This window comes from Diadema antillarum, unplaced genomic scaffold (genome assembly GCF_040938485.1).
Source record: "Diadema antillarum isolate AM-2024a unplaced genomic scaffold, OU_Dant_1.0 seq00000221_RagTag, whole genome shotgun sequence".
Classification (NCBI taxonomy): Eukaryota; Metazoa; Echinodermata; class Echinoidea; order Diadematoida; family Diadematidae; genus Diadema; species Diadema antillarum.
This window is the reverse complement of record NW_027271275.1, coordinates 46702-63120: the sequence shown is the minus strand read 5'-3', so window position 1 is coordinate 63120 and position 16419 is coordinate 46702. Positions and strand designations below refer to the sequence as shown.

Below are 16419 nucleotides of genomic sequence, written 5' to 3'. Positions count from 1 at the left end.
GCCGGAAGTGGCATTTTGTAGCAAAATGTGCAATACAGGTCAACAATCAAGGTCAAAGGTCAAAGAAGTCAAAGGTCAAAATTCTGTGTAGAAGTTTTGAAGCCCTCACCTAGTGCCATCACATGAAGCAAACAGAATCAAAATCGGGTTAGAAATGGCAAAGGAGTAGCATTTTGTAGCCAATGTACAATATAGGTAAAAATCAAGGTCAAAGGTCAAAGAAGTCAAAGGTCAAAATTCTGTGTAGAAGTTTTGAAGCCCTCACCTAGTGCCATCACATAAAGCAAACGGAATCGAAATCGGGTTAGAAATGGCGAAGGAGTAGCATTTTGTAGCAAAATGTACGCTATAGGTAAAAAATCAAGGTCAAAGGTCAAAGAAGTCAAAGGTCAAAACTCTGTGTAGAAGTTTTGAGGCCCTCACCTAGTGCCATCACATAAAACAAACAGAATCGAAATCGGGTTAGAAATGGCAAAGGAGTAGCATTTTGTAGCAAAATGTAAAATATAGGTTAAAGGTCAAGGTCAAAGGTCACAACTGAAATTCTGTGTAGAAGTTTCAAAGCTCCCATGTAGTGCTATCATATAAAGCAAACAGAATCAAAATTGGCTCATAAATGACAGAGAAGAAGCAAATTGAAGATTTTGATCACACACGGACGCACACACGGACGCACGGACGGACGGACGGACGGACGGACACACAGACACACACACGTACGGAGCCCGTTTCATAGTCCCCTGCTCGAACTCGTTCGGCGGGGACAATAATGTACCAGTAGACTACTGCAGCCCAAAATGTTGGTTCAACCTTGCACCAAGTTGACTGTTGTTGATCCATACAGTCATAACATTCCTCCCTTTTTTTTTTTGGCCATCAAAGATGGAGAGGAACCAATCGAATGCGGTTTGCATCTTGCGGATGTCGTGACGCAATTCCACACCGCAGTAAGAGTTCAACATATGGGGGCCAAAAGACCTCACTGACTGGTATATAGGGGTCCAAGTCTCCACCCATCCCTGTGTTCATCAGGAGCTGGAGAGAGAGAGAAAAAAAAAATTGAACCAAAGCATGATTCAGCAGGATGATAATAAATACATATACTGATAAATAATCAAATGCATTGAGAAATGATATGTTAAAGGACAAGTCCACCTTCATATACATAAGGATTGAGAGAATGCAGCAATATTAGTAAAACACATCAGTGAAAGTTTGAGGAAAATTGGACAATCCCTTCAAAAGTTATGAATTTTTAAAGTATCTGCGCAGTCACTGCTGGATGAGAAGACTACTACAGTATGATGTCACATGTGTACAACGATATAACGAAAATAAAAAGAGAATTTCACAAAACTTTACTTTTTGAATACAGTGCACATTTCTTCGACTTGTTACTGACGTATTATAAGGGTAATATTATTCCCCCTGCCTTCTGAAAGAGAGAGGTCGAGTGTTCTTTTGTCATGGGAGAAAAATGGAAATATGTTGAATTTTCTTTATTCTTTCTTTATATTGTTGTACACATGTGACATCACAAGCTGTAGTAGTCTTCTCATCCAGTCGTGACTGAGCACAAACTTTAAAAATTCATAACTTTTGAACGGATTGTCCGATTTTCCTCAAACTTTTACTGATGTGTTCTGCTGATATAGCTGCATACACTCAACCCAAATGTCTATGAAGGTGAACTTGTCCTTTAAAAGCAACGGTTGACATTTCTATTGTTCCTTTTGTTTTAGAAGGAAAATTTCATTCAGTTGAATTGAAAGGTTATGCATTTATTTATTCATTTATTTATTCATTTTTGTGAGAAACTGGCAAAAATCTAGTCTGAAGGGTGTCATATGAAAATCCCAGCAAGTTTTTTGTTTGTTTGTTTGAGACAATCATTAAAACAAATTTACATAAACTCAGTGATTATCATGCATTTATATCTATTAGTATTTATTGTTCCTCAGTAACAACAACAGGGAAGGGGTGCTTTTACAATATTTTGTCTAGTAGCTTCTCTTCCCACTACTGTACTGTGGCTCCATTCAAACCTTGTCAAACCGTGCTCACTGAGTTCTTTGGTGATGTTCATAGGCATGCAAAAACACTCCATCATACAAAGTCTTGAATATTATGCTGTTGAAACAAGAGATCTATGAAACAAAAATCACCTTGCTAATAAAATGTTTAGTGAGTGGTTTATTAAGACACAGTTATTGAACATTGCTAAAAATTCAATTTTACAATAGATTGTAGGCGTTTTGCTGCAGGTGACTGGAGATGGTCACAATATGTATTCAAACTGTGTGAGTTATCACGCACAATCTTCACGCATGCCATGTTGAATTTAGACTGGACAATTGAGAAGTAAATGCATGCACCTTACTTACCTCTATCATATCTAGGAGCGGTGTAAACTTGCAAAGTTCTCCCTGAAATATGGTAGAAAAAAATGGGAAGCTCGAACAGAAAGTGCGTACTTTTACATGCGTACATATATGACGACAGTGTGTGACAAACAGTAATTTCTTGCCTTTAAGCTGTAACATTTCAGCACAGAATTTATACATAATACAAACTGATCTTAGAGCCAACAGGGTAACAGTAAAAGGGCCAATGAATCTTGAGTTAGAAGAAACTGTCAACTACATGTCCAGAATGAATTACAGTAGTACGCTCAAATTGTACATTTCTACAGGGCATCACCTCAAATAGTTGTTCTACTCTAGAAGTACTGTAGTACAATTTTCTGGAATCTTGGTCAACATTATCCTTTCACATCACTTTTTCTGATGTGACATCTACTCACAGTTGTAGGCACTTTAAGGGAAAAAACTGCCCCACATCACCACACCTAATGTATGCAACATTCATTTCAAGTATTCAAACACAAATACTGTAAACGCACAAATTTTTGCGTATTTCACGCTATTTTTGGCTAGTGCGAATTCTAAAACCCGCAAAAATATCTTCACAGTTTTCTCTGCACATTTTGAATGGGTGCACAATTGCGAAGCACAAATTCAAGAACCTGCAAATATATTTTTGAGCCGCTCAGCACACACACAAAAAATTAATCGTGAGAAAATATTGATGTTTACAATAGTACATACAAGAGAAGAGAATGACTTGTAACTACATCCTCAGAGGAGAAATATCCATAGATTTGAATACATTATTGAGCCTGCCTAATTCAGAACTGACCTTTGAATTTCGTGTGGTATCCTGACTGGGAAGAGGGAAATGTTTGCCAATGAAATCAGCGATCTGCTTCAGCAGTCTGTTCTGGATCTCTCTGGCTTTTTTCTGCTTCCTCTGCAGCAACTTGACTTGACTGAAAAGTCCAAGATAAAAGACAGAACCTATTCAAACTTCCTCTGCAATGTCATCTCCTTCTGAATACACTTGCAGGGATGCCAGCCTTCAGAAAGGCATTGCAGTATTCTGAGGCCTGAAAGGACATATTTTTGGTGGAAAACAGTATTTTTACCTTTTTCCCGCACGAGACATTGTGTAGTCAAACACTCTGGCAAAAACAGTATTTTTCCATGAAGTCTGCAGTATTTTTGGCAAAAAGGAGTACTAAATACTGCAATCTCTGGCATACTGGCCTCTCTGCACTTGTCAACGGCAGACAATATTAGAAGACCCATACTCTCTGTAGCCTAGATAAAACCGTTCCAGGAAATGATTACAGTAGTTGGAGGTATACTTGGTTTCCTTAAGCAAGAAAGCACATTGCTCACCAGTACCCTCATACAGTGGACTCCCATTATGACAAAGTCCTCAGGACCGGCAGTTTTCTTTCGTTATATCAAAATTTTGTGATAACCGAACAAATAAACAATTAAAAACATACAGCCGAAAATGTGGCGGCCTGAACTTTTACTTCGTTGTAATCAGAATTTCGTTATAACCGTGTGCGTTATTCATAATGAGAGTGCACTGTATCACAATAAACCTGTTAGTTTACTCTCCCTGGAGGGTACAAAGAGAAACGATAAGACCCTTTACCCACAGTCAACAATATTGCTGGAGTACCTGGTGTTATAGGCATTTGTTCCAAGCTTAACCCTACCTGTCCTCGGTGGGTCTGCTTTTCTGGCCTCCTTGTTGTGCCTCCCCCAGTCTAATTTCCAGAGCTGAAGCCATCTCTCGATGCTGGGTGAGCAATTCTTCTTGCCTACAAGATACCAAGATAATGAAAAATACGAAAGAATTAGGCCTATCTTGCATACGGTAAAAGTGGATATTTTCACGCAACTAATTTTCGCGCTTTGCCGGGTAAGAAGTGTTTAGCATGTTTTGAATTCTGCGGAATGAAAACATCAACTGCTGGAACATATGGCAAGCAAAAATACTCCCATGCTTTTATTTTCACGCTAGTTTCTGGTTGCACAAAATTCATGAGAATTTCCATTTCTGCAGTAGATGTATGAAATAACTGATGAAAACCAAGTGCGTATCCCTGACATGCATAACAGGATGTTGGGTCCTTTCATAATTCAGTCCGCAAAAGTCATGTTGGCATAATTAATTTCCGGAAATTATCTGGCTTTGCAATTATTGTCATCTCTCTACCATTTTCATTGATGTTTCAAATTTGTTATTTTCATTGTCACTGCCTCTATTCAGTCTTGACTTCCTCACCAGTACAAAACCATCAGTACCATTAATAACTCCATTTAAGATACACATCTCGCTAGGTTTTGGAATAAGAATTCAGCCTACTGTTGTGTCTGGTTCCCCACGTAGCAGTTGAATGAAATAATATTCACTTATAAGAACAAGGAAAAGTAGAAATTACGCGGTGCGTAATATATGTCCCCGCCGGAAGTAGCATTTTGTAGCAAAATGTGCAATATAAGTCAAAAATCAAGGTCAAAGGTCAAAGAAGTCAAAGGTCAAAATTCTGTGTAGAAGTTTTGAAGCCCTCACCTAGTGCCATCACATAAAGCAAACGGAATCGAAATCGGGTTAGAAATGGCGAAGGAGTAGCATTTTGTAGCCAATGTACAATATAGGTCAAAAATCAAGGTCAAAGGTCAAAGAAAGCAAAGGTCAAAATTCTGTGTAGAAGTTTTGAAGCCCTCACCTAGTGCCATCACATAAAGCAAACGGAATCGAAATCGGGTTAGAAATGGCGAAGGAGTAGCATTTTGTAGCAAAATGTACAATAAAAGTCAAAAATCAAGGTCAAAGGTCAAAGAAGTCAAAGGTCAAAATTCTGTGTAAAAGTTTTGAAGCCCTCACCTAGTGCCATCACATAAAGCAAACGGAATCAAAATCGGGTAAGAAATGGCGAAGGAGTAGCATTTTGTAGCAAAATGTACAATATAGGTCAAAAATCAAGGTCAAAGGTCAAATTTCTGTGAAGAAGTTTTGAAGCCCTCACCTAGTGCAATCACATAAAGCAAACGGAATCGAAATCGGCTTAGAAATGGCAAAGGAGTAGCATTTTGTAGCAAAATGTACAATATAGGTCAAAGGTCACGACTGAAATTCTGTGTAGAAGTTTCAAAGCTCCCATGTAGTGCTATCATATAAAGCAAACAGAATCAGAATTGGCTCATAAATGAGAGAGAAGTAGCAAATTGAACATTTTGATGACGCACGGACGCACGGACGCACAGACACACACACGTACGGAGCCCGTTTCATAGTCCCCTGCTCGAACTCGTTCGGCGGGGACAAAAATGATGATAATGGTACTGATGTAATGCATTTGTTTTGTGCTATCAATTTCATAAGATTGTTTTAGAGGCACACAAAAATTCATACTTCAAATACTTAGCCTAACAGACAATATATATTACAAAATTCAATTTAATATGCTGGCTCTAAGAAGCACATATTAATAGTAGTAAATATGTACAATGTTTTGAAGGTTCAAGCCTTCTCTCTACTCAAAATAAACATAAAACAAGGAAAAGTAGAAATTACGCGGGGTGTAATATATGTCCCCGCCGGAAGTAGCATTTAGTAGCAAAATGTACAATATAGGTAAAAAGATCAAGGTCAAAGGTCAAAGAAGACAAAGGTCAAAATTCTGTGTAGAAGTTTTGAAGCCCTCACCTAGTGCCATCACATAAAGCAAACGGAATCGAAATCGGGTTAGAAATGGCGAAGGAGTAGCATTTTGTAGCCAATGTACAATATAGGTAAAAAATCAAGGTCAAAGGTCAAAGAAGTCAAAGGTCAAAATTCTGTGTCGAAGTTTTGAAGCCCTCACCTAGTGCCATCACATAAAGCAAACGGAATCGAAATCGGGTTAGAAATGGCGGAGTAGCATTTTGTAGGCAATGTACAATATAGGTAAAAAATCAAGGTCAAAGGTCAAAGAAGTCAAAGGTCAAAATTCTGTGTAGAAGTTTTGAAGCCCTCACCTAGTGCCCTCACATACAGCAAACGGAATCGAAATCGGGTTAGAAATGGCGCAGGAGTAGCATTTGGTAGCAAAATGTACAAAACAGGTCAAAAATCAAGGTCAGAGGTCAAAGAAGGCAAAGGTCAAAATTCTGTGTAGAAGTTTTGAAGCCCTTACCTAGTGCCATCACTTAAAGCAAACGGAATTGAAATCGGGTTACAAATGGCGAAGGAGTAGCATTTTGTAGCAAAATGTACAATATAGGTAAAAAATCAAGGTCAAAGGTCAAAGAAGTCAAAGGTCAAAATTCTGTGTAAAAGTTTTGAAGCCCTCACCTAGTGCCATCACATAAAGCAAACGGAATCGAAATCGGGTTAGAAATGGCAAAGGAGTAGCATATGTACAATATAGGTAAAAAATCAAGGTCAAAGGTCAAAGAAGTCAAAGGTCAAAATTCTGTGTAGAAGTTTTGAAGCCCTCACCTAGTGCCATCACATAAAGCAAACGGAATCGAAATCGGGTTAGAAATGGCGAAGGAGTAGCATTTTGAAGCAAAATGTACAATATAGGTCAAAGGTCAAGGTCAAAGGTCACAACTGAAATTCTGTGTAGAAGTTTCAAAGCTCCCATGTAGTGCTATCATATAAAGCAAACAGAATCAAAATCGGGTTAGAAATGGCAAAGGAGTAGCAAATTGAACATTTTGATCACACACGGACGGACAGACGGACAGACGGACACACAGACAAACACACGTACGGAGCTCGTTTCATAGTCCCCTGCTCGAACTCGTTCGGCGGGGACAATTACTGGAACATGACAAGTCATCCCTCCTTTTGTATACGTTTTGCTTTGGCCGCCTTCTGAATGGGTCTTACTGGTCTCTAAAAAACAAACTAAAGCAATCTCCCCACAAAAAACCCTAACGAATGAATGTATACAAACTTAAGAAGCAGGAATCTGATGATTGCAGTGGATAAACAGGAAAAATGATTTTGCCATAGCTGTAATTATCTCATTTGGCACCACCTCCATGGAAATTTTATTGAAAGTTTCAACAAGTATTGTCAGATTCCAAAAATGAAGGTTATTTGACATGCTTCCCTATCAGAACAGAGCGATGGTCCTTTGGACACTTTGCCTCACCTTTCTAGGTCATCCTCCAGCTCCTTACGTCTGCCCTCTACCACAGCCAGGCACTCCTCTAGCTGGGACACTGCCCTCTCTAGCTGACTCCTCAGCAGGGTTTCGAGGATTACCGGGTGGTTGGGAAGAGCTGGAATGTGAGGACAGCACTCTCAAATGATTCGGCACGCCGAAACTCAAGGTACCCTCATACGCCGGGTTAAGGCGTTATGCACTGCCATCTTGTACTTGTAAGATGCACAGTACCCTTACACACTGCCATTATAGCGGCCAGATTTTAGCGCACGGTGATAACGATCCCACTTCAAATCAGCATGCTTATGAGATGTTCACCATAATTAATTACAATAATGATTTTTTTAATAATCATTGAAGGAATAATAGGAAAAAAGTTAGGCCAGCTCATTTAATCTACTTTTCATAATGAACAGAATTTAATTTCCAGTTTAAATTTGGAGACCCAATATACATAATTTAAAAGAAATTCATACTGGTAGTTGTTGGTTTTTTTTTTTTAAGATTAGTGCCAAAAAATCTTACATAAAGTAGAAAATCTTGACAAAATGACAGATTTCTATTTGGTATCCTAAGATGCCAAATACTGCATCAAGTATATGAATTTATATTGAATTTTTATGCACACCTGTTTCACAAGGGTTCTTTAAACAACCAGAAAGCCTGCTCAGGGCTTGTTGTACACAGCAAGATCTCAAGCAAGCAAAGTAGTTTTAAGGAACTAAAATGTATTTGATAGCAACAGGTGAGTTGAAAAGTTCCTTCTTAGCTTGTCAGGGGAAAATATGTTTGTGTCAACATATCTGAATGAACTATTATGAAGACATAATAGCAGGGTAGCTTGTAATCAAGGCTAACCTTGATTAATCAAAAGCTGATTACAGGTAAACTAAAAACCAACCTTGTAGCCTCAGCTCACTAACTGCTATTAGTAAAGTAGGAGAGTTGCCAAACATTGTACATGGTTTAATGATATTAGTCACATAAAAGACAAGGACCCAAAGAAGGAGCAAGGCAGAGCCTATTGACAGCTTCTCTTCATCCGAGCAAAACATATATAACAGAAACTATTTCTTAATGCTTTCCTTTTCTGCTCTTTGTTTGTTTTGCAGTGATTCTGTCAATTTTGGTGGGGGTTGTACAGGCACACACAGCCAATTCATGATTCATACCACCTTATACAAGTTACTTCTCAAAGAGATTTTAAGATATCCTAAATGTACTATTTTACAGAAGGTGACCTGTATACGTATTTTTAGAATGTGCTTTACATCATCGATACAGAATAGATTAAGAAGAATATAACAAAGTAGGCTTTCTGGCAGGCCATGAGATAATCATACCTTGGATTTGTTTTTCTTTTACTGCATCTATTTCTCCTTGCAGGCACTTGACTCTGACTTCTGATATTGCTGCCATCTAAGAAAGAAAAAAAAAAAGGAAGGAAGTGTATCAATGATAATTAAACGTGAATATTTCCATTATGCAGCAAAAAAATAAAACAATAAAATTAATTACTAACCTAATATTCTGGCAATATTTAGAAGACGTGAATTATCGAACAAATAAATGCCTGAGAAGTTATCTTTTACACAGCTCATTGATATTGACTGCATTTGCGATGTAACTGTGATGATCATAGCATGTTATTATTCTTGGCTCCTAACCCGAATCAAAAGGCATTACAATCAAAATGCATTATTTCATCAATGAAGCTCCTCCTTCAAATCTTCTCAATATGAACGTAATGATTCTTGTTTTCACATGCCTCAATGTTACACCAATTGCATTGAGTGATATACAGTTAAAGAGCATCAACCAGGCAGAAAATTGCTCGATTGTTGTCCAACTGTGTAGTTGATAAGAATTTTTTTGATGAAGATAGTTGTGATAATAGCATATGTTTGAGTGGTATAACTGTCACATAGAAAAAAAAAATAAAGTCCTTGCCCCATGGTACTATTTAAAAACATTATTTGAAAGACTACCAGGTCAAAACCATCACCAGCACATGTCAACTCAATTTGCACGTTATAATTTGGATGTGCTATAATTCATCCTAAATTTTGCTCGCATAACAGTTTCAATTCGAAAGCACCCTCTAATACTCATCTTCTCATCTCCTAAAGGCCATACGTATATACCTGTATTCATAGTAACAAGTGTCTGTTAAAATGGCAGGAGTGTCATAGATGTAGGAAATACAAAATGTGCTCTTTAAAAAAAAAAAAAAGAAGTGTAATCAAATATAGCAAAATGACTGAATCAAATTAACCTTTTCCTCCACTCCAATTAAGAAAAATCTAGAAATGTCGCTATGGCGACTGGTATGCCTCCGCCATAATGCATGACTCTCCTAATAGGTCTATAGTACATGTAGACAATGTGTGATTACATTTTCACAAAATTGGCAAAATATTAAAATGACAAGTTTGTCACAAATGTGTTGAATGTTCACCTTCCTTGACCTAGGTTTAATTGGATGAATAGGAGAGCATGTATTTGGGGATTTAAGGACTTTAACTTGACTTTGACCCATTCATAAGTTTATGCATTGAGAAATTTTCAAGGTATGGAGAAAAAGTGCAATTTCTGTATTGAAAAGTTCATTGTTATCATTTTCATCTGGCCTTTGACCCTAAAATACATAGGATAATCACTGTCAGGCACAACATGCATAAATATGTAGTAAGTTTCAAGATAACTTGAGCCACTTCTGAGATATGGAGGAAAAAGTCAGTTCAGCACTTTCCCTTGATCTTTGACCTTTTGACCTTTGAGGCAAACAAAAAAAAAGAAGAAAAAAGAAAGCTTCCAGAGAATCTCTATTAGGTTATACACGCATACACCAAGTGTAAAAAAAAAAAAAAATAATCCTGCTGGCATTGCATAAATATGAGGGAAATAGTAAAATTTTGAAGTGTTGCCCTTGACCTTTGACCCCTGACCTTTGACTCATGAACCCTAAATTCTCTGGATAATCCCTGCCAGTCTGTACATGTATATATACTATGTTCCATGAAGATACCTTGAACAATTTCCAAGATACTGAGAAAAAAGTGAAGTTTTAATATTTGACCTTTTGACCTTTGACCTCATGACCCCAAACTTTCACCAGAGAATCTTAATTGGGTAATACATGTATACACTAAGTTTCAAGAAAATATCTTCAGGCATTGCATTGATATGGTGGAAAATGTGAAATTTTACGTATTTGACCTTGACCTTTTGACCTTTGACCTTGAGCATACGCACAAAAAGTTGATAGGCACAACTTCACCCCCTAATACACATACATGCCAAGTTTCATTAGGATACCTCAAAAGGTTTTTTAGTTACGCTGTCTACAAAATTCATTGTGGACGGAAGGACGGACGGACGGAAGGACGGAAGGACGGACGGACGGACAACCCGAAAACATAATGCCTCCGGCACCACTTCATGGCGGAGGCATAACAAGTGAAAAGTAAGTAAACATGTTTTCTTCATGGCTATGTCAAATTCATGAGTGTGTGAAAACATCTATTGTATTTTGTTCATTTATAGTAATATGCTTTGATTTGAAGAAAAAGACAAATTTCATCTGCCCAAACGGGTCACAAAGGACCAAAGTGATAAGATTTTGTTAGACTTCATTGTTCATGTCATTCTTGCATGGTAATGGACCTGTAAAATGGCAGCACCCTGTTGTAGTGCTACTGTAGAAGTGGAGCAAACTCCAGCAACTTACCACATTTTCAGTGTCTTCTCTCAAATCAGACACAGAATGTGACTTCAAGACAGCTTGATTCTGGAAGAAACAAAGACATTTATGAACTATGACAGTACCACATGTGGACTACTGGTAAAATTTATGCCATGGGAGAGTAAGATAGAATGAGTTGTCAGATACTGTATGCAGCAGTCACATACTCTGTGTTTTTAGAATTTATGAGGTTTGCTTTCTTTTCAAATCACTTCAAGATAAGCAGAAGTAAGTGGAGTTTCTATCTAAGAGGATCTGATTTCCAAATATTGTTGGGAATCTTAAAATGGAAATTGGTTTTGGCATCACCTAAAATGATTTCCTGGCAAGATTATATTCATTACAAATGTTGAATGACAGATTAAGTGCTGATAATGATGCAGGTTCTGAAACACAAACATAGCTAGGCATTCTTTTCGCTTATTTCAGCTCAAATCTTAATACCTTGGTACTGCAAAGTCGACAAACTTTGTAAAAGATCAGATTATCAGTTCTCACATCAGATCAAAAAGAGTTCAGACACCTTCCTAAGGTGAAAAATGACAAGCTGACCACATTGAGTTACAATCAGAAAATTGGCTGAGCACTGACTTCAGTCTACCCATTTGCATCTAGGAAAATGATGTTTTGTGATGAGATATTCAATTATCAATCATTAATTCAAAATTTCAACCATCCTGCCAGATATCTTCCTTGATACGTAAGACTGACATTCAAGAAGATCTGGCTTTCTCCATAATTTTCTACATCCACATTACAAATTTCCTGTCATTCTCTTTACAAAGAATTGTACCATACTGCTTTCAATTCATTAAACACTGGCCAGAAAATCACATATCTCCTGCCCCTACCTTGTTGACATCTTTCCACAGACTTTCACACTTTTCCTTCATCATTGCTTCCACATCCTGGCGGGCTCCTTGGGATGCCATGTTGGCAGCACCAAGTGCAGGGGGGAGAGAGAGAGAGGGAGGTGTTTTGTAGTTGCTACAGCTTTGCAGATCTAGGCCAGTAAACTGGGGATATTGATACAAAGAATAAAGTTGGTAAAGACACATTGTCAGTCTATGAATTACTTGTTTATCAAAATCAAATGGTGCAAGCTTGAGTGCAAGACAAAATTGTGACATTTCTATTGATGTACATAAATCTTGTTCTGAAAGCATAGGCCAACTAATGGTAAAAAAATATATACACTGTAAGCACAAACAAGAAACAGACACACATGTATGTTTTCACATCTAAGATTCTAATCTAGTTTCTATATGCAGTACATGTATGTAAATGAGAATAAATGCAGTAACTTGAAATGTTTACAATTGGAGAAAGTAGAAATAACATAATCTTAACTGAAGACCAAGCAGGCTGAAAACTACTGCAAAGATAGAGGCATGTGGGGTGGAACTATATAGTACGGTACCATGGTTGCTTGCAATTTCATTTTGGGTAGCATTTTCAGGAAGGCAAACAGTCTGGAAAAAGAATATCCATCATCAAAAAAAAAAAATCATAGTGAAACCATTTCTCTTCAATGTGATGACATTAAGACCAAAAAAAAAAAAAAAAAAAAAAAAAAAAAGCTCAGTTTTACTTTGGTGTTGTATCTAAGTGGGATTAGATTAACTGCGACCAGCCCCAACGCTACAAGGAGCGCCCCAGGGTTAGGATTAGATCTACTGTACATGTATACACATTATAATGCTCTGTACATAACGGTTTATAGTGACCTCGTTTACAGCCACTCTATTTTCCAATTGGTCTACTGGCAAATCGTCAATTACCGATTCTTCTAATACCCATTTGGTCTACATTTTGTTTTGTCTAGTACACATATTGTCTAATACTAGTAGTCACTTTGCCCACTACCCACTGTCTAATAACCAACTCGTCTAAGGAGCATCTCGTCTACTGAGCAATTGATCTAGTAATAGCCAAGTCGTCTATACACTGTACTCACAATGTCTACTTGCCATGTCGTCTAATATCCATTTCGCCTACTGCCACTTTGTCTACTCCCACCTCGTCTACAAGTCATCTCGTCTACATTCTTTGTCTACTTATCATATCGTCCAACCCTTAGTTCGTCTATACCCAACATGGTCTATACCCATCTGGTCTACACCCAACTGGTCTACTCCCATCTGGTCTACTCCCAACTCGTCTACTCCCAACTCGTCTATACCTAATATTGGTCTACTCCCAACTGGTATATATACTCTCAACAATTTACCAAAACTGATCATTCCCATCTGGTCATGCTAATAATGAATATACCACTTTGTCTAGTGTCCAAGTAATAAAATTGTCATAATTAGAACAAAAATTTAAACCACATGGGGTACCAAGAGTGTTCAACCTTTTTCAATGGGAAAGGAAACTGGATGAAGTAGACTTAAGTAACAAGTTTGGAGTAGACAAAAAAAAACAAAAAAAAACTATATAACAAGTAGACCAGTTGGGAGTAGATCAGTTGGGAGTAAACCAGTTGGGAGTAGACCAGTTGGGAGTAGACCAGTTGGGAGTAGACCAGTTGGGAGTAGACCAGTTGGGAGTAGACCAGTTGGGAGTAGACCAGTTGGGTGTAGACCAGTTGGGAGTAGACTAACTGGTATTTGACTAATTGAGTATAATAGACAAGGTGGATGTAGACCAATTGGCTTTTAGACAAAATGAGCTGTAGACTAAGTTCATAGACCTAATGATTAATAGACGAAACGGTCAATAGACATAATGGGTATTAGACGAAATGTGACTTAGACAAATTAGAGATTAGATTAAATGGTAAGTTAAGTAGACGAAATGGCAATTAAACTAATTGGCATTTAGACAAAATGGTTAGTAGACGAGTTGGTAGTAGACGAAGTGAGGTTAGACGAGATGGCAATAGACTAAGTGAACAATGGACAGTGTGGTTGTAGACGAGGTGCCAGTTACAGTTTACCTACATAACATACACACACACACACACACAAACACACACAAAATGTGTTTTTATTTTTGCGCTAGTTTAAAAATCATTTGCAAAAATGAGCAAAAATTTCCAATTTAACAACACTGTCGACAGTCTGGTAAGATTTCTAGTGGTATTTCATCGCGAGTAACAAGTACAAAAACACAATTCCAAGGGCTGCACGCACAGCTGCGCGTTCCCTCCCTTTTTTGACTCTTAAAAAACAGCAACAATAAATACTGTAATTACAAACTGAAAATGGCAACACCCATGCATGACTTCCAAAGTCCCAAGCCAAGGGTTCCGAGGGTTAGAAAATTGAGCCTTGCAATTTAATGACCCCCCCCCCCCCCCCGGGCTAACGTTAGGCGTTAAGAATTAACTGTTAGATAGATAGATTCAAAACCACTGACTCACTGTCTGTAACAACAGGTCCTGAATCTGCCTTCTTTAAATGTACCTGGTACGCGTGCGTGCCCATTGCATTTTTAGTAGTATTTGCTCACCTTGCAAGACCGTGAAGACGATACGGATTAGTTTTACTAAATATTGGGGCAAGCTCCCTGCCCAATCTAAAGAGAAAGCTGCCAAGAAAGCACACAGGTATATGAAATAAAATACGTACCAGGATATCACGGATACATCAGTTCGGTATCAGTTTGGTATATTACTACAGTAATGTCAGTATTGAATATTACCAACGTTCAAATAAGGCGCCACAACGTGCACGTATACGAGTGGGACTACCTTATACGCAGCTAGCTGAATGCTCCAGCCAAAAAGAGCCTAAACGTTGCGCAATCTCTCCCTTCCATGGACTCGCCCGTAAACATTGATCGAACTCGACCTGCCGCTAAATAACTCTTGCGGGATTTTGTGCCATCATAGAGAAAAACGTCACGGATAAATTCAATTTTACTAGGGCTTATTTCAATCTATTTTCAGTAAAATAATATCTTTTTCTTTAAAGAATACAATGCTCAAATGAATATGTACCACAATAGCTCAGAAATTCTAGTAAAATAAGATTTTCAAAGGCAGTATCGTTGCATTTTAAATGTTACAGGGCCGTCGACTAATTAACAAAAAAAAAAAAACAAAAAAAAAAAACCGTATGAGATGACAGCCCTCCCCTCTTGACAGAAAGACTAGATAACTATTCTCAAGGATTTTCTCACAAGGGGGGGGGGGGGGGCGAAAGGGAATCACGAATGGCCTGGTTTGATTTTACTTAAAAAATAGAAAAAGAAATATACTGTATATATAGGCCCTTTTTTTGTGATTATATCTAACGGTAACCTTCACTGAAATGGAAAGATTATACTCAGTTCTGCGTCTGTGTTGTAGTTGTCACAATGATTTCAATATATTCTTATAAATAATCATTCATTTAAAGAACACATCTATCATCATCAACTTTAATTTTCTTTTAAGTTTTAAGAAGGATGGGAATCAGTGCCTCAGCTGATGATTATAGGGATAGCATTTCGTATCAGATCCGATAGCGGATTTGTATGTGTCAGTATAGCAGTGGCCCATCCAGAGGGGCGCACGCCACCTCTTAATTTTTTTTTTTCAACGAAATAAATATTGAGGGAAAAAAAATAAATGAAAGCCGCCTTAAAGGGATGGTACAGTATTCGTGGAGATGCCGAGAATTGGGATTTTACCTTTTTGCAAGATACCAAGAAAACACTTATAATATAGTACAGAGCATATACCATATACCATATACCATATACCAGCCACCGGGCCACCGTTAGTGTCGAGCCTTGATATATATATATATATATATATATATATATATATATATATATAATTATATATATATATATATATATATATAATTATATATATATATATATATATATATAATTATATATATATATATATATATATATATATATATAATTATATATATATATATATATATATATAATTATATATATATATATATATATATATATGTGTGTGTGTGTGTGTGTGTGTGTGTGTATGTATATTATGTATAAATATTTAGTAGGCCCTATAACTCACTTTTCTTTATAGATTCCATGTTAGTGAGTGATAACTGTCCATTATACCACTGAGTCCACTCATCCATTTAGTTTTATAAAGGCGTTTGTCCCATCACCTCCAAAAAACAAGTTATTTTCTGCAACAATAACTTTGAAGTTATAGCTCAATCAAAATGTAATTTCA

The 16419-nt window shown here is 37.3% G+C and overlaps 1 protein-coding gene across 1 annotated transcript; it reads right to left on the bottom strand.

Annotated features, from left to right (window-relative positions):
* Positions 1-876: 876 nt before the first annotated feature.
* On the bottom strand, positions 877-12237 carry LOC139729156 (centromere protein K-like). Its single transcript, XM_071640086.1, has 8 exons — positions 12119-12237; positions 11253-11312; positions 8866-8941; positions 7508-7637; positions 4073-4177; positions 3199-3328; positions 2385-2426; positions 877-1035 (listed from the first exon to the last, which is right to left on the bottom strand). Exons 1-8 carry the CDS (start codon positions 12197-12199, stop codon positions 877-879), a joined length of 783 nt encoding a protein of 260 aa, XP_071496187.1. The 5' UTR covers positions 12200-12237.
* Positions 12238-16419: the final 4182 nt, after the last annotated feature.